The 24,168-nt window shown below is 41.1% G+C and overlaps 1 protein-coding gene across 1 annotated transcript in view; it reads right to left on the minus strand.

Annotated features, from left to right (window-relative positions):
• LOC308096211 (voltage-dependent L-type calcium channel subunit beta-3-like) overlaps positions 1-21,825 on the minus strand; it is a gene marked incomplete at its 5' end in the record, with an annotated part of 34,654 nt that extends 12,829 nt beyond the window's left edge. Inside the window, 4 exons of the mRNA XM_080443546.1 lie at positions 263-385; positions 2,340-2,459; positions 19,640-19,732; positions 21,718-21,825. Coding sequence (XP_080299672.1) covers positions 263-385; positions 2,340-2,459; positions 19,640-19,732; positions 21,718-21,825 — 444 coding nt within the window. The remainder of the gene's footprint in view (positions 1-262; positions 386-2,339; positions 2,460-19,639; positions 19,733-21,717) is intronic.
• Positions 21,826-24,168: the final 2,343 nt, after the last annotated feature.

A 24,168-nucleotide genomic window follows, 5' to 3' on the forward strand; every position in this document is an offset into this window, starting at 1 on the left:
AGCAGCTACAGTATAACTATAATCTCTGCCCTGTGCTCGAGGCAGAACTACCGTACCACTGACATGAGTGTTAATGTACTTCTTCTGACCATGATATCATGTACATAAAGCATAATCATCACCACCTAGAATATTGTTTCGACTCCTTATCGATTATCAATTGCTGATTGATTCAGAATTCGACAGCCTACTTTACCTTACTGAAAGGTTTTCAGTGATGAAAGAGAGCTACGTATTGTTTCTGTTGTTCAACAACACTTACTTCTTTAATGTGCAGGAAGTCTTTGGCATCAAAGTTGACGGCAGCCCCTTGGACAGGACAGTCTTCATCCAGAGCCCCACAGTAACTCACATTGGTCTTCACTGCAAACGCTACTTGTTTGGACTGCAGGGACGGTATGGCACAAGAAGAAAGATGAAGATCACATTAAACCACATGCGTTATGCTGCTTTTTTCACTATTAAACTAAAATAATCATTCATTAATCGTAAAAATTGAGGCAAAAGTTTGAAATAATTGTGATACGGTCGCCACTAGGTATTCCTAAATGTAACCTCTGTAAAATTGTGCCTAAACATAACCTTATTCCTAAACTTAACCTCAGTAAAACTATGCCTAAACATAACCTTATTCCTAAACGTGACCTCAGTAAAACTATGCCTAAACCTAACCTTATTCCTAAACTTAACCTCAGTAAAACTATGCCTAAACATAACCTTATTCCTAAACGTGACCTCAGTAAAACTATGCCTAAACATAACCTTATTCCTAAACGTAACTTCAGTAAAACTGTTGGAAAGGTCAATATGTCAGGCTGCCCTGCTAGCAGGCATGGGGCCTTTGATCTGTCAGGCTGCCCTGGAGCCTCTGATCTGCTAATGAGAGCTAATTGAGACACACCTGCTAGTTTAATTATCAGAGGTCGACTCAGCTGTGTTATCCAGTTAGTCTTCAGTTTTCAGCCTCACTCTACAAACCAACTCCTAGCAGAGAGGTGCATGTTTGTGCGTCGCTGACGTTTAGTAAGTGATGTGTGTGTGTTCTTAGTTATTATTTAATTATTTCATGCTTGTAGCCTAACTGATTTGATTATCAACCTAAGTTTGCTGTAAATATTACTGTTTGTTTGATAACTTGCATTGTGAATGTTTGATGCTGAATCAGCCTATTTGTTGGTTATGTGAATTGAATGGGAAGCATTATAGACCTTTTGATATTTGTTATTCCTGTACAGTGTTAATGAAGATGCTTAACTGTAATCACACCGATAGTCTGCTGTTTATTATTTTATTTGGTATTGCATTGTTTGATATTTTGCAGAGAGATATGTTAGTATTTTGGTACAAATCTGTTGCCATTTTGTCTATACTTTTCTAGACCACAATCAATGTACAACTCTGCCAATTACCTGCTACCTATGAATGGAAGTAAAGCCACAGTCCCCACTGTGTAAACTGCAACCCTGACTCTGAATGTGTTTTTGCCGACACACCAAGGCGGCACCAATATATCCGAACCTAAACAGTATACAGTCCTTTAAGAGTTTCAACAAAAACTATGCCTAAACCTAACCTTATTCCTAAATGTAACTTCAGTAAAACTATGTCTAAACCTAACCTTATTCCTAAACGTAACTTCAGTAAAACTATGCCTAAACCTAACCTTATTCCTAAACGTAACCTCAGTAAAACTATGTCTAAACCTAACCTTATTCCTAAACGTAACCTCAGTAAAACTATGCCTAAACATAACCTTATTCCTAAACGTAACCTCAGTAAAACTATGCCTAAACCTAAACTTATTCCTAAACGTAACCTCAGTAAAACTATGCCTAAACCTAACCTTATTCCTAAACGTGACCTCAGTAAAACTATGCCTAAACCTAACCTTATTCCTAAACGTAACCTCAGTAAAACTATGCCTAAACCTAACCTTATTCCTAAACGTAACCTCAGTAAAACTATGCCTAAACCTAACCTTATTCCTAAACGTGACCTCAGTAAAACTATGCCTAAACCTAACCTTATTCCAAAACGTAACCTCAGTAAAACTATGCCTAAACCTAACCTTATTCCTAAACGTAACCTCAGTAAAACTATGCCTAAACCTAACCTTATTCCTAAACATAACCTCAGTAAAACTATGCCTAAACCTAACCTTATTCCTAAACGTAACCTCAGTAAAACTATGCCTAACCCTTATTCCCTAATTTACCAATTTCTGGTGCAGTGGAGTGTTCCGAGAAACACTCCACTTTGGGGTGACCGTTCCACTTACTGTATAAATTAGGTATATTTATATATTTATATTTATATGAATGAAGTCAGAAGTACACTACCTTGGCTCTGTCGAGCTGCAGCTGGGCCTGGCGCTCGGCTTCACGCCGATACGCCTCGCGGTCCTCCTCGGCTGACAGGTCGGAATCCGAGGGTCTACTGGTGTAGGAATCAGCCGAGCCCTGTACCAGAAGGAAGAGAGAAAGAACCAGAGGTTTCATGTTTAGAGGGTCTACTGTCTACTGGTGTAGGAATCAGACAAGCCCTACCACAACCAGGAAGAGAAAGAACCAGAGGTGTACGCGACATTACAAAGTCTATACCAGTTGTGCTATAAACACGCCCCCTTCTGTGGCCAACACGGAAGTGCCTATGCTTACAACTGCGGACTATTTCATTATCCCGTATAGTTTTGGACGCGAGCCGTCTCAAGCGAACTTGAGCCACGTGAGGCACCACCGAGCGAGCTAAAGCGAGCTAGTTGCCGTGCTGAACGTTGCGAAGTTCGCTTGGGCCGACTCAGCGCCGTTCGAGTTATGTACCGATAGGGACAGAATAATAAATCATGTTTTGGTGAGAGCGTTTGCCCCAACTGCCACTCAAAGTGGCTACTGGCCAATCACAGCGCGTCCTTGCACAAGCGTATTGGCCAATCATGCACAAGTGGTATAGATATTGCGATGACGCGAGGTGTACTGGTGTAGGCATTGAATACTTTATTAGTAAACAACAATGACACAGTCATATTATACCAGCTTGTGCCAAGCTAAAACCCTCAAAGTACTTACTAAACATTGCCATATATTAAACTGAAGAGTTAAATTAAGGTGCCTTTCACATCTAAAGCTCACTAGTGGATTTATTCATGCAGGCACAAACAATCCAACATCTAACTGTAAACTCTCTCTGTAAACAAACAAACATATCTTACAACTAGGCTTCTAATAAAAACATATTCAACTCCTTTGAACACAGTTGAGACATAGCGAATTTCATTCTTATTAATCTATACATTTTTATGTAATATAATCCTGACCTGAGTGCCTCATTGCGGCTGCACAGTTTCTACTGATCTAATAATTAAACTAGGCAATCGTATCAGACAGAGCACTTACAACGTTGTCAGATGGGGGAGGGGTGCTCTCAGCAAACTGATGCAAATTTCCCTTTTTATGTAGCACCGGCAGTTGTGATGCCATAGCCTGAGAGGACGTTGGGGTGAACGTGTTGCGCTGCATTCACTCAGTCAGTGACAACTTTCTTATGGCTGTTCAGAGTATGGGAAGGCATTGTGGACTCCCCATTGGCTTAAAGGACAGCCAACGGGCCAAGAGAAAGTCGTGAAAAAGCCACTACTAGCGCAGCGACTGAATATAGACCAGCTTGCTCCACAAGCTGGTCAGAATGTAAACAGCACAGAGGTACAGCAAGACACTGAGGCTAAAAGGACAACACAAAAAAGTCCCAGGGACTGCTTGTTTCCATTGTGATCCTATGTATTCAATTCATCAACCGAGGGCCAAAGCCCTACCAGAACCAACATCAAGAGGAAGAGAAAGAACCAGAGAGATTTCATCAGAGGTCTGATGAGCAGATCACTGCTGATTAGTAACCACAACTAATGATTATCTATTTGATCAATCTGTTGATAAATGTTGATTATTTGATTAAATCAATATGATTATCTTTGACTGTGAAATGGTAGTAAAAGAAGGCAATAGTGTACCTGTGTGTGTGTGTGTGTGTGCATGCTGTGTAAGTGTGATGGGGTGTCTTGCTCTCTCTGACAGACCAAATATAGAACAGAGCAGGCAACCGTTTCCTCTGCTCTCTCTCTCTCTCTCTCTCTCTCTCTCTCTCCTGCACGCACACACACGCACACACACACGCACACACACACACACACACGCACGCACGCACGCACGCACGCACGCACGCACGCACGCACGCACGCACGCACGCACGCACGCACGCACGCACGCACGCACGCACGCACGCACGCACGCACGCACGCACGCACACACACACACACACACACACACACACACACACACACACACACACACACACACACACACACACACACACTTTCCCGCTTGGCCCAAATCCATGCCATCATCATCCCCCACAATGCAGCAGTGTACTGTAAACGTACACACACTCTATCCTCCAGTTTATTCTCAGAGGACCCTCTCTCTCCTCATTAGCAACATATACATACTCTGTCACTGTCGGGTAGAAACCTCATATGTCCAAAACCCTTTATTATACTTAGAATTTTTGTAAATGCAAAATAGTGAAAATAGCCGATCTACAAGCTCACAACGCGTCACAACGCGTTGTGAGCTTGTAGATCGGCTATTTTCACTTTTTTCCGTGAGACACTCTTGTGCGACTAAGTAGGCCGTTCATTTACGACAAAAACATAAAAAGTAGAAATATGGAGATGCAAGGTTTTCCCGCCCGACACCGACGAATTCCGCAGGCTATCATTTATCATCTTCAGACACGCCTCCCAGCATAATACTGAACGCAGCAGAGTAAACAAAACAAACAATAACCTAGTTATTTAATGCCGAGAAATAAATAAATACGGCGTGACGATATTTGTTTATTATTCATCTTGTTCAACAGAGGGGTTGGAAAAAAATATCCACTTTGTCCTGGATCTCTGTCGTAGCGGTCCGGGCACCTATAGGCTATAATGTAGCCTGACAGTGTGTCGTGGGTTCGAGTCCCGATCCCGACGGCCTTTGCTGCGTGTCACTCCCCCCATTTCCTGTCAGCCTATACTGTCCTATCTATAATAAAGGCATACAAAGCCCAAAAATAAATCTTCAAAAATGGGGAAAAAAGGAACCACTTTCAACTTAGTGTTCCTATTTTCCGGTATGTCATTATTGGAGAACACAATTTTTTTTAAACTAAATTCAGAACTTTAAAACAATAGCAGATCTACAAGCCAATAACGTTTCGCGATACGGTGCGTTGTGAGCTTGTATTGGCTATGTATATGATGGTGGTGGCCCTAAACATCACTTTAAAGGGCAAGACCACTTTGGTAGAGGTTTGGGTTGTGTAGTTACCTTACCATGATGTAACTCCAAAGGTGGACAAGAAATCAAAAATAATTGCTTCATTGGAAATTGATAATTCTAAATATGCTCCTCACTGACCTAAATTGCATGGTAAAACAGCTCTCAAAGTCACTCTTTTAGCATGTAAACGAACGTAGACCAAGTTGATTCAGACAATATAGAACATCACCAAACCCAGTACTGTTTGTCTAAGCGTGTTGCTTGTGTTGCATGTATTGTGTTCACATTCAGACCCAAAACACAGATCATGATGATGCTAACATCCAAAGAGGAAGATATCAATATAAAATCAGTCTTGTGTGTGTGTGTGTGTGTGTGTGTGTGTGTGTGTGTGTGTGTGTGTGTGTGTGTGTGTGTGTGTGTGTGTGTGTGTGTGTGTGTGTGTGTGTGTGTGTGTGTGTGTGTGTCTGTGTGTGTGTGTGTGTGTGTGTGTGTGTGTGTGTGTGTGTGTGTGTGTGTGTGTGTGTGTGTGTGTGTCTGTGTGTGTGTCTGTGTGTGTGTGTGTGTCTGTGTGTGTGTCTGTGTGTGTGTGTGTGTGTGTGTGTGTGTGTGTGTGTGTGTGTGTGTCTGTGTGTGTGTCTGTGTGTGTGTGTGTGTGTGTGTGTGCCCTGAATCTGTCAATCTCTCAAGCTTGGAAAGAAACAGCAAACAAGGGCCGGAGCGACAAACGAGATGAGATATGAAAGCAAAGGGAACATTATACTACAATGTGTGTAGCACGTTGATTTACTTTCTTTATGTCACTTCCTGTCACTTGGGACTAACAATCCCCTCGCCGTCACACCAGAGATGCATCGAAATGCATCGTAGAATCCAGTGGTGTAAAGTAACTACTGTACGTACATTTACTCAAGTACTGTACTTAAGTACAATTTTTAGGTACTTTTACTTTACTGGAGTATTTCCAATTGTCTATACTTTTACTTCTACTCCACTAGATCTCAGAGGCAAATATTGTACTTTTACTCCACTACAATTATTTGAAAACTTCAGTTACTTTGCAGATATAAATTATTACATTATAGAACATACATTAATCACTTTAGCCCTATTTAATACCTAGGCTATTTGAAAATAGTCGATCTACAAGCTCACAACGCGTCGCATCACGAACATTTGAGTACCTTTTCCACCACTGGTAGAATCCAATCAAAGTCAATCGTTAAGAGCGAGGTGAATTGTAATGGAATGGAATCGTGAGGCCGATGTGTCGATGCACAACAGCTCTAATGTTGAACAGCCCTAACATGACATATCTCTACTCTATCGCTACTTTTGATGCTTTTGAATTTGAATCCTGAAAAGCAACAGTTTTGGACGACAGAGACGATATATGTATTATTTCATCATGCCACAATCTGATTTACAGCACTTGCACTTGCACTTGCACGCACACACACACACACACACACACACACACACACACACACACACACACACACACACACACACACACACACACACACACACACACACACACACACACACACACACACACACACACACACACACACACTGCAAGCCAACACTGCACCAGTGCCAGAACAGTCAGCGCCTTATATAGAGAGAGAGAGATAGAGAGGGAGGGAGGGGAGGAGAGGGGAGGGGAGGGGAGGGGGAGTTAGGAGAGGGATGGATACCGCTGAAAAGATACAATGGAAAAAGACAAAGATGGATGTGAGTGTGTGTGTGTGTGTGTGGGGGGGGATAACTAAGAGATTGCGTAGATGAAAGATTACAGTGATTCACAGGGCAGAATAAACAGTGGTCTGTCAGCTGTGGAGGACGATGAGGTTTGACAACAATAAAATGTCATTTCGTTGTTGTCGGTCAGAAACCTCTGATCTCTATGTTTTAACTTTTTGTGTTTTTTTCCCCGTAAATTAACGCCCTACTTGATCATATCTACGGCGTCACAAAAGTAACAAAAGTAGCAGATCCACAAGCTCAAAACGTGGCTCAAAACGTGGCGCAAAATGTGGCGCAAAATGTGGCGCAAAACGCGGCACGTTTTGAGCTTGTAGATCTACTTTTGCTATTTTTATATGAAACGACAAAGGGTGAGAGGCAGATGTGTGTCACGGACAGAGCGAGTTCTATAGTACCTGCTTTATTAGGAGTACACAGACCCGAAGATATGATGCTAATGTATGCTCTAAATAACATGCTTAATATTTATGGTCAAGGAAAAAAAAAATCAAAGTAACAAAAACATAAGAGTGACCAAGATATACAGTATGTGCATAATAAACTAGCCTCATAGAAGAAAGGTGACAAGAAGGGTTACAAGACCACCTCCAAACATTAAAGATGCACTAGTTATATTCTATTAACATACACGACTCAATAGTGTTAATTTTGACAGCAAATTTTGATTTAGTCAAAATTCCATTTCGTTTTAGTCATATTCTAGTCTAGTTATAGTTGACTATATAATTAGATTTTAGTCAACTAAATGTACAGTTCATTTAGTCAACTAAAATACATTTTGGCGGGGCCATGATGGTGTCGTAATGCCTGACTACTGGCTACCAAAAATAGACGATCTGCCAGCTTTGTGAGCTTGTAGATCTGCTATTTTCGGAGCTTGACAGCCTCACGCAGCCAAGCATAAAATGACTCTTCTCCACTAGTCCCTAGTTTTCATTTGTTGATGAAATTGTCAATATATTTAGTCATAGGTTTTTGTCATCATAGCTTCGTTTTTATTTTGTTTTCGTCAGTGTAAAAAGATAGTCGACGAACATCTTTCGTCATAGTCTTTAGTCGACAAAATTAACAACCCTTACAGATGAACGATTTATATTGTATTATCAAACTTTTTCAAGTCAAGGACCCCCAAATTGATATGTATTTGGCCGTGGACCCCCTATCTGAAAATTGTTCGTGCAAAAATGTTTTAAATCATGGTATGAAATGTGGATAAAGTGCTTAAAATGTTTGCGATACTGTATTAACACATTTTTCTAGGGACCCCCCCCCCAGCCCCCCAATGTTGAATTAATTTAAATAAGTTCCTGACTGCAGCTTTAACACTGCACTTTACAGAGTCAGAATAATCCAAGAGACAGAATACGAAGGAACCGAACAGCAACTAAATGTTGCCTCAAGACAGCTATACAGAACCAGACGTCAAAAATACACATAAAGATACGACTGCTTCAACCTCAGCTTCAGTTCCACTGTATTACTGTTTCTGTTCCTTACTTATTATGTCTACGTTCTCCTCTAATGTACGGTACATGATGAACTGTAATACAGTACACAGTCTAGACACAATACAAATCCAGCCTAAGGACTGCAGCCACACCAAGGCTTGATGCTCCGGTCTCCGTACACACACCTGATAGCCATACACACTCAAATGTTAAGCAGAATTGTCCACAAATGCCCATCAAATATCGCCTCTGTCGGGTGGAAACCTCATACGTCCTCATACGTTACTTTTCAGGATTCAAATTCAAAAGTAGCAGATCGACAAGTTCGCGCCGCGTTTCGATCTTGTGGATCTGCTAACACGAAAAAAAACACGGAAAAAAAAAGTTGAAATATGGAGATAAGAGGACAGTAACGATACGCTGCCCGTAACGGACCGTAACACAAGCATGTCATAAAGACGGTCTAACCTCAACAGCACCAGGTCGCGTTATGCGATAATACAACACACTGGCCCTAATCATGACAGCTGATTTTTATTTATACTTTTGTTGTCCTTTATTTACCTGCATTGCACACAGACAGACACACACACACACACACACACACACACACACACACACACACACACACACACACACACACACACACACACACACACACACACACACACACACACACACACACACACACACATTAAAACCTGGGAGCTGACCAGTACCTCAGTCTTATTACTGCTGGCCACTGAGCAGCTCCACTAGAGCAGTCGGGGGTTCAGTGCCTTGCCCAAGGGCCCTTCAGCGGTGTTGGGGGAGGGGTGAGTGGTGGCCATTCACTTCCCCACACAGATTCTTTCCTGCCGGTCCGGGGGAATCGAACCAGGAACCCAAGCGCGCTCCTCTAACCTTTATATACATATATGTTTGTCTAGCTGTATTGTTGTAGAATGGACTACAACAATAATGGATACACAATATACTTGTTATTTGTTGGGTAGACTACAACCCATTTTCTATTTTTCTCTGTTGGTGTTTTTAAACCAATTTTTTGTGTTGGGTTTCTTTTTTTCTCTGGCACAAAACATTTTCAGATGGGGGTCCGCGGCCAAATATATATATATATATATATATCAATTTGGCGGTCCTTGACACGAAAAAGTTTGAGAACCACTGCAATAGAGCGTCGCAGTTCCCGCCCACTTCCTGTTTTTTTTTGGTGCCGGAAGAAAAAACTCAATGCATTTTTCCATTGACATTTCCAAAAATATTTATATCTATTAATTTAAGCCTCGAATCAAGCCATCATGAGAGGACATGAATCATGACTATAAACGTTTGATTCTGTGATTTTTTTTGTTGTTGAAAACGGCAAAACAAAGGGTATTTATTAAATATAGTATATCATATAATTAAATATAAAATAAAAAAAAATCACAGAATCAAACGTTTATGGTCATGATTCATGTCCTCTCATGATGGCTTGATTCGAGGCTTAAATTAATAGATATAAATATTTTTGGAAACGTCAATGGAAAAATGCATTGAGTTTTTTCTTCCGGCACCAAAAAAAACAGGAAGTGGGCGGGAACTGCGACGCTCTATTGGGTACCTGTGTGATGACATGCGGCTGACAGGCTGCTAATGACTGATGTGTTTCACCTGCGGGGTGACAGTGATTGATGGGTGATGCACAGCTGGGTTGTGTACTACCAGGAGCTTGTAGCAGGGTACACACACATTTTTACCAATGAATTTCCAAAACTTTTCCTGAATATTTAACCCAATTTCCAGGCCTATGTAACAATCATTCAGCACAATAATGAGTCTCTTACTCCTATGTGCAATGCCCAAAGACAGGCTGTGTAGAAAAATACAGCATAGAATAGAGAATGGTATAATTCCATTCTAAATTTCCTGCCAACTTTACTAACTAACTACGCATCACGCGGCAGCACGTTGTGAGTTTGTAGATCTGTTCTTTTTATCACGTCCGGTATACATTAGGCTGCAATCACGCAGCCTGTTTGGCGAAAAAACTACTTATGTTACATATTTCCTGTAATGTTATACATGTTTTGGAAAATGTTTCTTATCAACAAAATCTATAGCCAAAAACATTGCATAGTCAAATATCTTTCCAGGACCCTTGATACATTCCAAACCTTTTCCAGGACTGGATGGAAAAGGTTTTTTCTCATTTCAAAATATTTCCAGGAATTTCATGACCGTGGTGACCCTGTTGTAGTGTTGGAGGATTATTATTACACTGTGCAGACGCAAAGAAACTGTTATTTTTCTTCTCCCCCCTCTTTCTGTTCTTTGGAGTTGGGAGTTTGTCAGCGTGTGGAACTGAGCGGTGGTCAAGAACCTGCAGGTTAACGCATAATCACAACGAGACACCACAGCTGTCCTGGCTGATGGGAACGAGCAGGATGCATCATGGGAGCTGAACCGGTGTGCACGCCACGTCCAGAGAAACAGGTTAGCTACACCAACGGCTCTCAACCTTTTCAGGCCTCGACCCCCCAAAATAATCATATTTGAACTGGGGACCCCAACCCCGATAAGCACTCGGAATTGTAGGAGTTGAGGCATTACATTTTCGGTTTCACAGATAAATATTGTGAAAATAGCCGATCTACAAGCTCACAACGCCTCGTAGATCAGCTATTTTCACATTTTTTTCCTCTTTCTTATATTATTTGGCCAATGTCTGACCAGTTTTTGGTCTTGTTTCAATTATTATTATTATTATTATTTTAAATAGGTATTACCTTAAATTGTCACATCTGGGGACCCCCTCAAAATCATGTGGGGACCCCCCTGGGGTCCCGACCCACAGGTTGAGAACCACTACACAACACCATACACCTGTATCTTGACATGGCAAGGACTGCAACTATTATAACAGAATAGCCTTTACTAAGAGGACATTATTTACAACTCACAGTTTAGTAAGCAAACCATGTTCTCACCTGTTGTCAGTCTGTCAGAATAACTATTTGTAAATGTAGCATGGTCATACGTTGTGATCTCTTGTTGTGTATAAAGGGAACACATGTTCCCAATGTATGAATGAATGAACCAATCCATTGTAAAAGCGCTTTGAGTAAGTGAGTACTTAGAAAAGCGCTTACATGTCTCATATCCAGAAGGATGCATTTGCATGTGGCAGTCCTATCTGTTATCTTGGGGCTAGCGTTCAGCGAACTATCTATTCTACAGTATAAGTTCAAAACACATTGTAACATGATGTGTTGTGAGCTTGTAGATCAGCTATTTTCTGCGAAGACATTTGTTGTGGAGGGTAAAAAGGAAGGGGCCCGGTATAGACCCCTGGGGGAACTCCAGACAACGCTGTAAGTGATAAAGTTTTTTTTGTTGTTGTAGTTCAAATGTTAAAGCTCTATTTTCTGATAGTAAGTAAACATTGCTATGGAGTGTTTGTTCAGTAACAGCTGGTCTCCAGCTCTTTAGTAGAGAGCAGAGTTTCAGGTGGGTTACACATTTTCATCCAATGATAAGAGAGACCCCATTTATCAGTTTCAATCTAATAGTGTTATTCCACTTTAAAATTTGTCTGCTATTTGTTTTGTTTCATCACTTCCGATTTCACTTGTTTAACCCCCGTATCCCGTATGAGTTCTTTCTCCTGATTGGTTGAAATTGGTATCCCAACCTGAACATGTGTTTTCTGTTTTTACTAAAGAGGTGGAGAGATACAACCCCTGTTACTGAACAAACACTCTATAGCAGTGGTTTTCAACCTTTTTCATGCCAAGGACTCCAAAATGGATTTACATTTGGCCGCAGACCCCCTTCTGAAAACGTTTTGTGCCAGGGACCCCTCAGAAGAGAAAATTTGTGTTAAAAAATATTTCCCCCCCTGAAAATGTTCAAAAATAGCAGATCTACAAGCTTGTGAGCTTGTAGATCTGCTATTTTTGAATAGCCAACGTATACAATATGGATAAAGGGGTGAAAATGTATTAACATCTTTTGCTGGGGACCCCTGGAACCCCCCCAAGGACTACTGGTGGTCCCCGGACCACTGGTTGAGAACCACTGCTCTATAGCAATGAGTACTATATCAGAATATAGAGCTATTTAACACTTTTACTAAACAAACACTCTAAAGCAATGAGTACTATCAGAATATAGAGCTATTTAACACAAATTTTAACAAGCACATTGCACCTTTTTAATACGCTCTACCATACAGACAGGTTAAAATATCATTCTGCTCATAAAAATGAGTCCCGGATGGTAGCTTTCATAAATTGCCGTTGTCAAATCGGGGAAAAAATTATAATTGTTGCGGCTCTAAGCAGTCTGCAGAGCTCAGAGCAGACAGAAACACAACGTCAGAATGATAAACGATGAACAGACGAGAGCAACAATATCAATAAACAAGTGATGTATCAGAGCACAGAGACGAGGTGCAGGCAGCTGTAGGTACACTAAGAAGACCAATGCATCATGTGTTTAATCCACTCAATACGCGAACGCATTTTGTGTTATTTTAGATTTTCATAGCTACAGTATATTATAACCATTATTATTTATACTTTAGGCTATTCAAAAATAGCAGTTTATACAAGCTCATACAAGCTTGTAAATCTGAAGAAGAAAAAAAACGTGAACGTTTGTGCTGTGATGTTTTTAAAGTGAACATTTTTAACTCAAATCTTTACTTCTGGGGATTCTACAAATGTCTTCTAAATCCTATTTTTAATTTTGTTTTTGTGCTTATGTTGCTATAATATCAGTGGTTCTCAAACTTTTTTCATGTCAAGGACCACCCAAAATGATATGTATTTGGCCGCGGACCCCCTCCTCAAAATATTTTGTTCCGTGCAGGGACCCCTGCACGGAACAAAGAAATGAAAACGACACCAAGAAAATGAAAACGACACCAAGAAAATGAAAACGACACCAAACAGCCTTCGAGCAAAGAGGAGAGAAAGAGACAGACAGACAGATCTAAATAAGACGCAAATCTGACGTTCGCCAGAAATAGCCAATCTACAAGCTCAAAGCTCATCACATTGCAACGCGTTTTAAGCCTGTTAGATCAGCTATTTTTTTGCCGAAGAGATTTAGAGAAGGTCAGAGAAAACAAAGAAGAGTGAGTGCACCAACCAAGAAGAGTGCATCTCAGGTCCGTTTCACTTCAGTATATCGTCTCTGTCGGAGTGGAAACCTCATATGTCCAAAACTGTTACTTTTCGGGATTCAAATTCAAAAATGGCAAAAGCAGCAGATCTACAAGCTCACGTTTCGAGCTTGTGGATCTGCTACTTTTGATGCTTTTGTGTGACTCTGTAATATGATCAAGTGGGGCGTTGATTTACGAAAAAAACTAAAAATTTGAATATGGAGATAAGAGGTTTCTGCCTGACAACAGCGAGATATATATATATATATATATATATATATATATATATATATATATATAGATAGGGAGTATAGTTTGTTACTTACTCATGGTAGTGATGCTGCCTGCCGGTCCTTATCCTGCCCCTCTATACACTACATGCTGTACCGTTACACCGTCCCCCTTTCCCAGGGATATACCATACACACACACTGACTGCCGAAACCTTCTACCTACAGTACCTATCTACCCTACCTACCACCCCCCCCCCCTCCCCTCCCTCATTATCCCCCTCAGACATGCCCAGTTGATGTTCCACCGTGTGACGGAAATGCCGAAAATAGCCGATCTACAAGCATTCGTGTGACGCGCTGTGTCGCTGTGAGAGCCTATTTTTGTAACGACAAAGTATAAATTGGGCTTCTTCTCACACACGCAAGCAACAGTGGCACACACACACACACACACACACACACACACACACACACACACACACACACACACACACACACACACACACACACACACACACACACACACACGTTTTGTGTAAAGGTATGTGCGTCATTTTATCACTTGGCTACACTTGATCAGAGCCCAACTGATTCTATTTCTGTCTCTCTCCCCTCCTTAACCCTTCAAGACTGGGAACGCATCTGTGTCATTTTTGGATTTCTTTGGGCTATTCAAAAATAGCAGATCTACAAGCTCATAGCGCCGCACCGAGTGCCGCGCTATGAGCATGTAGATTTGCTATTTTTGAAAAATCATGAACATTTGTGCAAATCTTTGAATATATGTATTTTTTAAGCGAACATTTGTAACTCAAATATATATATATATATTCAAACTAAAGATTTGCAAAAATGTTCACGAAAAAATAAAAAGCACTAGGTGCCGCGCTATGAGCTTGTAGATCTGCTATTTTTGAATAGCCAAATAAATCTAAAAAAATTACACGGATGCGTTCCCGGTCTTAATGGGTTAAGACGCACACCCACACACACACGCACACACTTGTGTGTCCCTGTCAACAGTGTGTTGCATCACGGTACACACAGCACATCAACAGTTGTAGCCACACACACACACACACACACACACACACACACACACACACACACACACACACACACACACACACACACACACACACACACACACACAGCTCATTGTATTCCACTGCAGAAGTGAGTCATACCTCAGCGCTCCACCCCAATCACAGAGAGACCGTCTGAATATGAATACATGCTCTATTTTTTTAAATCTCATCCATTCCTGCATTAACAGTTTGCAGCTTAAACGCCTTTTTACATATCGTTGCTGTCGGGCAGAAACCTCGTATCTCCATTTTGGGGGGGGGGGGGGGGGAATTAAAGGGATAGTTCACCCCCGAAATGACTTTTTTTCTTGAGACTTGAATTCAAGGATATTGTTTTGTTTTCATCGCATTCCTAAGCCAATAATTTGATGACTGGCAGCGGTTCCGGTAGGAGACTCAAAGGAGACTCAAAGAGTCTCCTTTGTGTCACTGCCTACCGGTCCACTGACTGGTCATCAAATTATTGACTTAGGAATGCGACAAAAAATAATATAATAAAATAATAAAATAAATTGGGGTGACTAATCGATTAAAATAATAAAATTTTTTTGGGGGTGAATAATCCCTTTATGCCCTGCTTCATCATACAAGAGTGTCGTACAAAAGGTACTGAAAAAAATATCACAACAAGCTTGGCTATTTTAACTATTTTTTAAAGAATATATACGGTTTTGGACATACAAGGTTTCCACCCGACAGCAACGATATGTCGTATGTAGGATTCAAATTCAAAAACATCAAAAGTAGCAGATCTACAAGCTCAAGCTTGCGGATCAGCTACTTTTGATGCTTTTGTGTGACGCTGTAGCAGGGGCGTGCAGAGGGATTTGGAGGGGCAGGGGGCTGGAATTTTCAAAAGGGCACCGAATAATTACCATACTTTTAGGGCCGAAACCCCACATAACCCGAAAAGGTGTCATTGCCGTGATTAATGTCCTCAAAGTCCCGCATGCAACAAGGTTTTCGATAAGAGTTTTGGCCATTGTCGCCCGTTTTTCTTTAATAACTCAGGCTAGGAAAGGTCGGACGGCGACAAACTAGACACCTGAGGAAGGTTCACTTTGAGCTGCATCCAGCACTCCCACTGCCATTACCGTCTGGGGACGCAGATGACATTTCTTTTTTGGGGAGTAATAGATTATTATTATTTTTTTTTTTAGTCTGGAGAGGGCACTTTTTTACCACGGGTAAAAGGGCAGGTGCTCGAGCCCCCTTTCATGTCTATGTGTGCACGCGCCTGCGCTGTAGTATGATCAAGTAGGGCGTTAATTTACAAAAAAAACACAGAGAGAGAGAGAGAGAGAGAGAGAGAGAGATGCTGGCATGAAAATCAACACATCACCAAAGCCACCGTCGCACCCAAAGGCCTGCAAATGAGTTTCATGAATATTTTAAGAGCGTGCAATATTCTCCGGGAATCTTGGAAGATTGTCATCGAGCCTCTAATCAGGATAACTAATGTCCCTCTCCTCAATAAGATGTCTGCTCAGCCCTTTTCCTCTCTCACACTAATGGTTCTCAGGTAGGCTGCTCCACTAACCTCCCCTCAGCATGAACTCTGTGCTAATGGAGACAGTGCTGCTCGGTGCTTCATTTTAGCTGAGCTTTTTTTTATTCTTTTACTAAACTAAATAAAAATGATATCGTCGCTATTGTCGGGACGGAAACCTTGTATGGCCAAAACGGCTAAAGCAGGGGTCTTCAACAGGGGGTCCGGGACCCCTAGGGGGTCCTCAGAGTTACTACAGGGGGTCCGCCAAATCTTTGCGTGATATGATGTGTTTTTTTTACCGTAACCACTAGAACCCTAGCATCCCTTTTCTGAGGAGAACTTTAGCCAAAAATAGCCGATCTACAAGCTCACAACGTGAGCTTGTAGATCGGCTATTTTTTGGCAAAGAGGTGTTTGGTGTAGAGGGAAAAAAAGAGCAGACCAAGTAAACAAAAAAAGTTGAATCTGAAACACAATTTTATACAATATAGAACTCCTGCGCCCCCAGATGACCTTGACCGTTGGTTCTCAAAGTGGGGTCCGGGGACCCCCAGGGGTCCTTGGGGGGGTTCCAGGGGGTCCCCAGCAAAATGTGTTAATATAGCATCACAATACTTTTTACCTTTTATACTTTGGCTAGTGCCGCGCTATGAGCTTGTAGATCTGCTATTTTTGAAAAACGTGAACATTTGTGCAAACCTTTGAATATATATATATTTTTTTAAGCGAACAATTGTAACTCATCTTTGCTTCTGGGGGTCCCTGGAACAAAATATTTGAGATGGGGGTCCGCGGTCAAATACATATCATTTTGGGGGTCCTTGGAATGAAAAGGTTTGAGAACCACTGACCTTGACCGTCCCAACTAGTTTGGGACGTCCGTCCGAAACAGAAGTCTTTTTTTTTCCAACGTTGGAAGGAGCATGTATTGGCTTTTACTTTTCAGGAAATTAAAACATGATCCTGTGTTCCAATGGATCCTACAGTATGTGGTTATTATTTAGTCACAAGCTCTTGCTAATACTTTTCATTGGTTCAATAACTAGAAAACCTACGGTTAAAACACACTTACAGACTGCAGATAATAGCCTAAAGGGGAAGATAGGGCCCTCGCTCTCTCTTTCTCTCTGGCTAGACTTGTAGTATACTTTGCTACTGTACATAATATTTTGAGAATACTTGAAAAGAAAATGTTTTTAATAATGTTGATATTGTGTTGGTGATATTGTAAGCGGGCCCCCAAATAAATGGCAACACACTAAGAATGTAATTATAATATAACAATATAAAAAATGAAAAATAATGTCATGGTATTTTTTGGTTCAAAACCTTGACACATAAATCTTTAGGAACTTTTAAGTATACTATACCACTTGATCCAAGCCAGAACAAAATCAATTGATTGATTGATCGTTAAAATGCACACGGCCCACCCATCTGACCACTTAACATGGTCAGATGGGTGGGCCCACTGTGCCGCAAACACTTTCCAGTTTTTCAAGTGGGCCCTGCTCCAGAAAAGTCAGACTTTTTTCTTTCTTTCTTTCTTCCTTCCAGTTGTAGAGAGATTTCTTAAGCCATTCAATCCGGGAAAGCATCTGTGTCATTTCTTTTGCTATTAGAAAAATAGCAGATCTACAAGCTCATAGCGCGGCACTGCTATGTGAGCTTGTAGATCTGCTATTTTTGAAAAAGAAAATAATAATCGTGAAAATGTGTGCATATCATTGAATATATATATATATATATATACATTTTTAACTCAAATCTTTGCTTCTGGGGGTCCCTGGAACAAACTATTTTGAGATGGGGGTCCGCGGACAAACACATATCATTTTGGGGGTCCTTGACATGAAAAGGTTTGAGCACCACTGATATAGCAACATCAGTAAAAAACAAACAAAAAACGGTTGGGATTTAGAAGACATTTGTAGAATCCCCAGAAGCAAAGATTTGAGTGAAAAATATTTGCTTTAAAAAACATATATTCAAAGATTTGCACAAAATGTTTACAATTCTTCCAAAAATAGCAGGTCTGCAAGCTCATTTGAATAGCCAAGGTATAAAATGATTGGTTTAAGTGGTTACACAGATGCGCATTCCCGGTTTTAATGGCTTAAATACCACCAGATCTCCATCTGTGCCTCTTGTGTCTACTTGACCTCAAAACACTACAGTAATTAAGACACTGACTGGGCTGGGTGGGGATTTGGATGGAACGCGCTGCCCTCTTCTGGACAAAAAGAGCAATTACAACTTGTGGGGGACAGACAGACTAAACCACCACTAAAAGAAGCTGTGTAACACAACCTCAACAATGACACCAGGACAATGAAAAATACTTTATAGTTACACCGTGGACTGCAGACATACTATCTGTTAATAATGTTGGGGAAAAAAATAGGGTCTTGTATCTATAGTTTTAAAAAAAAGGCAGATTTTGTTGCTCCGAAAAAATAAATAGCCAACTTATAGGCCTATAATTCCCACACTGTCATTTCCATTTAGTTGAAACTATAGCTACCTTTTTAAAAAATGGGTGCAAATGGAACATGCCTTGCTTAAAATACACTGCTGTCAATAACAATTAAATAACACACTGATCAACTTCAAACCTTATATATCACAACATATCCTACTGTCTGTCAAAGTCCATTTTGTCTGTCTGTCTGTCTGTCTGTCTGTCTGTCTGTCTGTCTGTCTGTCTGTCTGTCAGTCATCCTCCCACCCATCATCCATCCATCCATCCAACCATCATCCATCCATCCATAGCTTAACCACTTACATCCCAGTATCCGTTTTGTGCGGAAAGCTTTAGCAGAAAATAGCAGATCGACAATCTCACGGATCGACATATCCTTTTTTGTGGAATGTAAATTATTATCATAAGAATTTCAAGGACCCCCGGTTTAATATGCATCAGGTCACATACCCTCTTTTGATGCCTTTTTTTCCTGGGACTGCAAAATCATCCTAAAAATATAACTACAAATGGAACCAAAATAGACACTTCCATTTGTAAGGGTCCATTTGGACCCCTGATGGTCCTCGTCTCATTCTCATATATATCAACCATCTTTGATGCAACCCGGTGAGTGAGAAGCCCTTTGTTCAGCTTGCATGAACCGTAAATCTCACCTGCCGCTTGATGAAGCTGGACGTGGTGTCAGAAGAGGTGCTGCCATCTGAGCGTTTGAAGCGACTCTTCCGTTTAGGCAACTTCCTGGGCAGCTGTGGACACCAGAGAAACAACCGGGTGGGAAAAGGAGGACAACGGCTCATATAGTATATACATGTATATAAACATTTCCCTCTATCACCCACAGTATTATTGTGCTGGTGTGTTTTACTGCAGAAAAGACACATCCATCTCTGGCTGTATTTTGTTTATTTCCACTGTTTATGTCGATGTTCATCGTCTTTTTGTTTGGGGGGGGGGGGGGTGTAATTGAACTTGTTATGTGCTCGTTAGTGCTCTCTCTAATCAGGTAATGCATCAATTGAGCCACCTGTTTGATGTCTCTCAAAGATGGTAGTGGGGGGAAGGAGTGTGTATAACAACAAACAACACACCTTCCCTGTTTTGTCAACACTCACTTGCATAGTCGAGCTTTAAGCTATGGATGACAAACAGACAGACAGACGGCTATGAGGGACACATGCAGCTCCATGGGAGGTCAGACAAGAATGATGAAATATAATAATAAAAAAAAGCAGACTTCAGGATTTTGTTGCTTTAAAGATCTCTGAAAAATGAATAGCCAACTTTTGGGTCCATATTTCCCACATTGTTGAAACTATGTCTTTACAGAAATTGGGTGGCGGGAGTTGTGTAGCTATAGCGACCACAGCGTCAGCGAGCAACCCATGGCTAGGGCTATAAACACGTAGGTCGATATGAAAACATTTAGAGGCAAATAAATAAGTTGTACAGTGTGCATCGTGCCTGTATAATCAATGTACACTACAGCTTAACATCAAGTCCATCCATACGGAGCCAATTAACCACTTAAACCCCAGCATCGGTATTGTGGGGAAAGCTTTCACTGAAAATAGCAGATCATTCCAGCATTGTGAACTTATCGATCGGCTATTTTTCAGCGAAAGCTTTCCCCACACAATAACACAAAACATAAAATACACTAGTTTTGAGCCCTGAGGGATTCAGGTTTACCCATATAGGGCAGTGGTTCTCAACCAGTGGTCCGGGGACCACTAGTGTGCAGTGGTCCTTGAGGGGGTTCCAGGTGGTCCCCAGCTAAATGATGGTAACCAAATGAACCCTTATTAGTTCTTTAACTCTAGAGTGTAAAATGAAACCTTCGGCTAATATTCCCCTCAGAAAAGGAATTCTAGGGTTCAAGTGGTTAAAGTAAAAAAAACTAAATCCTATCACACAAAGATTTGGCAGACCCCCTATAGTAGCTCTGAGGACCTTCTAGGGGTCCCGGACCCCCTGTTGAAGACCCCTGCTCTATATCATTTTCCGTGCGGTTGCAGGCCTACAAACAGTAGCCTAAACATATGGGCTACAGGTGAGAGTCAAACTCCTATGGCCTTCACCTTTAACAACCCAAGTGAATAGGCTACACTAGAATCCACGGCCCACGGTGATATAGATAGATAGATAGATGTAGCATTACAACAACAAGCCGGTGTATGCGGGGCTTTGCAGTATTATTATGCATTGGAATAAATAATAAATCAATGCAGGGAATACATTTAGTGGAATGTGGGCCCGAATTGAGGACAGAAACGACAACAAAAAAACGGACGGCATTTAGCTGTAGGTATTTGCAGAGATCGTTGTGGGAAACCGATAAGGAGACTTGTTTAAAAACGGGGTCGTTGTTTTGGTTGGGTTGTTTTGCCCCCCGTTAAGAAGACTCGCATCAATCTGCAGGTTAAAAAAGTAGCTTTTTTTTTTGGCTGCTTAAACGCGACGCCTTATCGCTTCGCCTGCAACAACAAGTACACTAACAAGTATACTTGTTGTTGGAGGCGAAGTGCAGTTTAAAAATAAACGGCTATAATAAGCAGCATCAGGACCGTTATTTTAACCTGCACTTCATCAGGACCGTTATTTTAACCTGAGCTTCATCAGGACCGTTATTTTAACCTGCACTTCATCAGGACCGTTATTTTAACATGAGCTTCGCTCTGGAGATGGAGAGGGGGGGGGGGGGGAGGTGAAGAAAAGGATGGAGGAGACTTACCTGGAAATAGTGAGATGACTGAGGGACGGTGGTCTCCACACCTCCTCCTCCTCCACCAGACTGAGGGTCTACCACTACAGACGACTTGGACATCTTGACTTGCACCATCTATTATTGAGAGGATGATGAGAGGAGGAGGAGGAGGAGGAGGAGGAGGAGGAGGAGGAGGAGGAGGAGGAGGAGGAGCAGCGGCACATAGATGTGATGATCAGGGGTCGGTTGTTACTGGAAAGAAGAAACGAAGGATACAGAATACATCGAGATGCGGTAAAAAAAAAAAAAAAAGGGGAGAAAAAGAGGGAGGGGGAGAGGGGGGGGTTACAGTGAGGAAAATAATGTGGAAAAAAAAACGCGAATACTGTCCGAGTTCCAGGAATTAATAATGATGCCCCCCAAAAAAATACAAATAAGAGGAATTAGTGGAGCTATAATATGTATCCGATCACACGGCTGAAGCGTCGACGATCGCGCTGGCCTATTCTCTCTCTCTCTCTCTCTCTCTCTCTCTCTCTCTCTCTCTCTCTCTCTCTCTCTCTCTCTCTCTCTCGCAGCTCCGTCAAGCCAGCTAAAATAAACCATACAAAAAAAAAAACTTAAAGTCACGATATTAAGGATCTAACTTCCGGTCCTTGAGATTGCAAAATAAAAGCTAATGATGAAAAATAATATTGTAGTTTTTTTCAGGGGTGGGCATTGGATGACAACACAGCACAACGTTATCACGTTATCATAACGTTATGGATTTAGTAGTTAGGCATTTTATTCCCCAAAATAAAGTAAAGTAGTAAAGTGTACATGATTAGAACATGCTTAAACATTCGACATAAGTTCCAATATTTCTACAATTGCTACAAATTGCATTTTGGGGCATAAACAAGAAGTTGAAGGATACAATTAAGTCCGATAATGATGTACATTTACATTACTTAAATGTGTGGTTCTCAAACTTTTTCATGTCAAGGACCCCCAAAATGACACTTATTGGCCCGCGGACCCCCATTTGAAAATGTTAATTTAACTCTGAGGGTGTACAAATGGAACCAAATGGACCCGTTAGGGTCCATTTGTACACCCTCAGAGTTACAGAGCCATAAGGGTCCATTTGGTTCCTAACTTTCCATCATTTTGCTGGGGACCCCCTGGAACCCCCCCAAGGACCCCTGGGGGTTCCCGGACCCCACTTTGAGAACCAATGCCCTACAGTGCCCACCTATCCTGTATCCCTGAGGAGGAGCGTGTCCACACTGTCACAGGAGCCCAGCCAGCTGTCCAGAATGTGATGACAGTCAATGACTGGGTCAAACAGCAATCACCAGCCCCCTACACCAGTGGTGGAAAAAATACTCACATTTGCTGCTTAAGTAAAAGTATCAATAGTGCAATGTAGAAAATACTCTGTTACAAGTAAAAGTCCGGAATTCAAAATGTACTGGAGTAAAAGTACAAAGTATTGGTATCAAAATGTACTTAAAGTACAAAAGTAAAAGTATGCATTGTGCAGAATGTCCCATTTCACAAGTTTTCAAATGTATACAAATCTTTGGAAAATAGCAGATCTACAAGCTCACAATGCGACGCATGCGGTTGTTGATCAGCTATTTTCAAACGGCCGAAATGTATATAGGACTGAAGTGGTTAATGTATGTTTCGTAATAATAATCAAAATATACAAATTAACTAGCCTAGCTACAGTTTTCAAATAATTGTAGTGGAGTAAAAGTACAATATTTGCCTCTGAGATGTGGAGTAGAAGTAAAAGTACTGAAAATTGGAAGTATTCATGTAAAGTAAAATACCTCAAAATTGTACTTAAGTACAGTACTTGAGTACATGTACTTAGTTACTTTCCACCACTGCCCTACACCTCCTTCCACCCAAACTATAGGTCCTACAGACATTCCAGAGGGATGAACCATGTGGCACGTGGCTTTACAGCAGCTGCAGGAAGCACCCACCGGGGATTCCAATTTTGGCATATCCTGACAGACCATTCATCATGCAGTGGTGGAAAGTAACTAAGTACATTTACTCAAGTACTGTAGTTAAGTACAATTTTGAGGTATTTTTTTTTACTTTACTGGAGTATTTCCAAATTTCTGTACTTTTACTTCTACTCCACTACATCTCAGAGGCAAATATTGTACTTTTACTCCACTACAATTATTTTAAAACTTTAGTTACCAGTTACTTTGCAGATATAAATTATTATATTATAAAACATACATTAACCACTTCAGCACTATTTTATACATAGACTATTTGAAATATAGCCGATCTACAAGCTCACAACGCGTCGCGATGCGACACATTGTGAGCTTTTTTCAAACATTTTAGTACTTCTACTTTTGGTACTTTAAGTATATTTTGATGCCAATACTTTTGTACTTTTACTCAAGTAACATTTTGAACAACGGCCTTTTACTTGTACCAGAGTATTTTTATATTGCAGTA

This window comes from Gymnoscopelus braueri, assembly GCF_963280865.1.
Source record: "Gymnoscopelus braueri genome assembly, chromosome: 12".
Lineage (NCBI taxonomy): Eukaryota > Metazoa > Chordata > Actinopteri > Myctophiformes > Myctophidae > Gymnoscopelus > Gymnoscopelus braueri.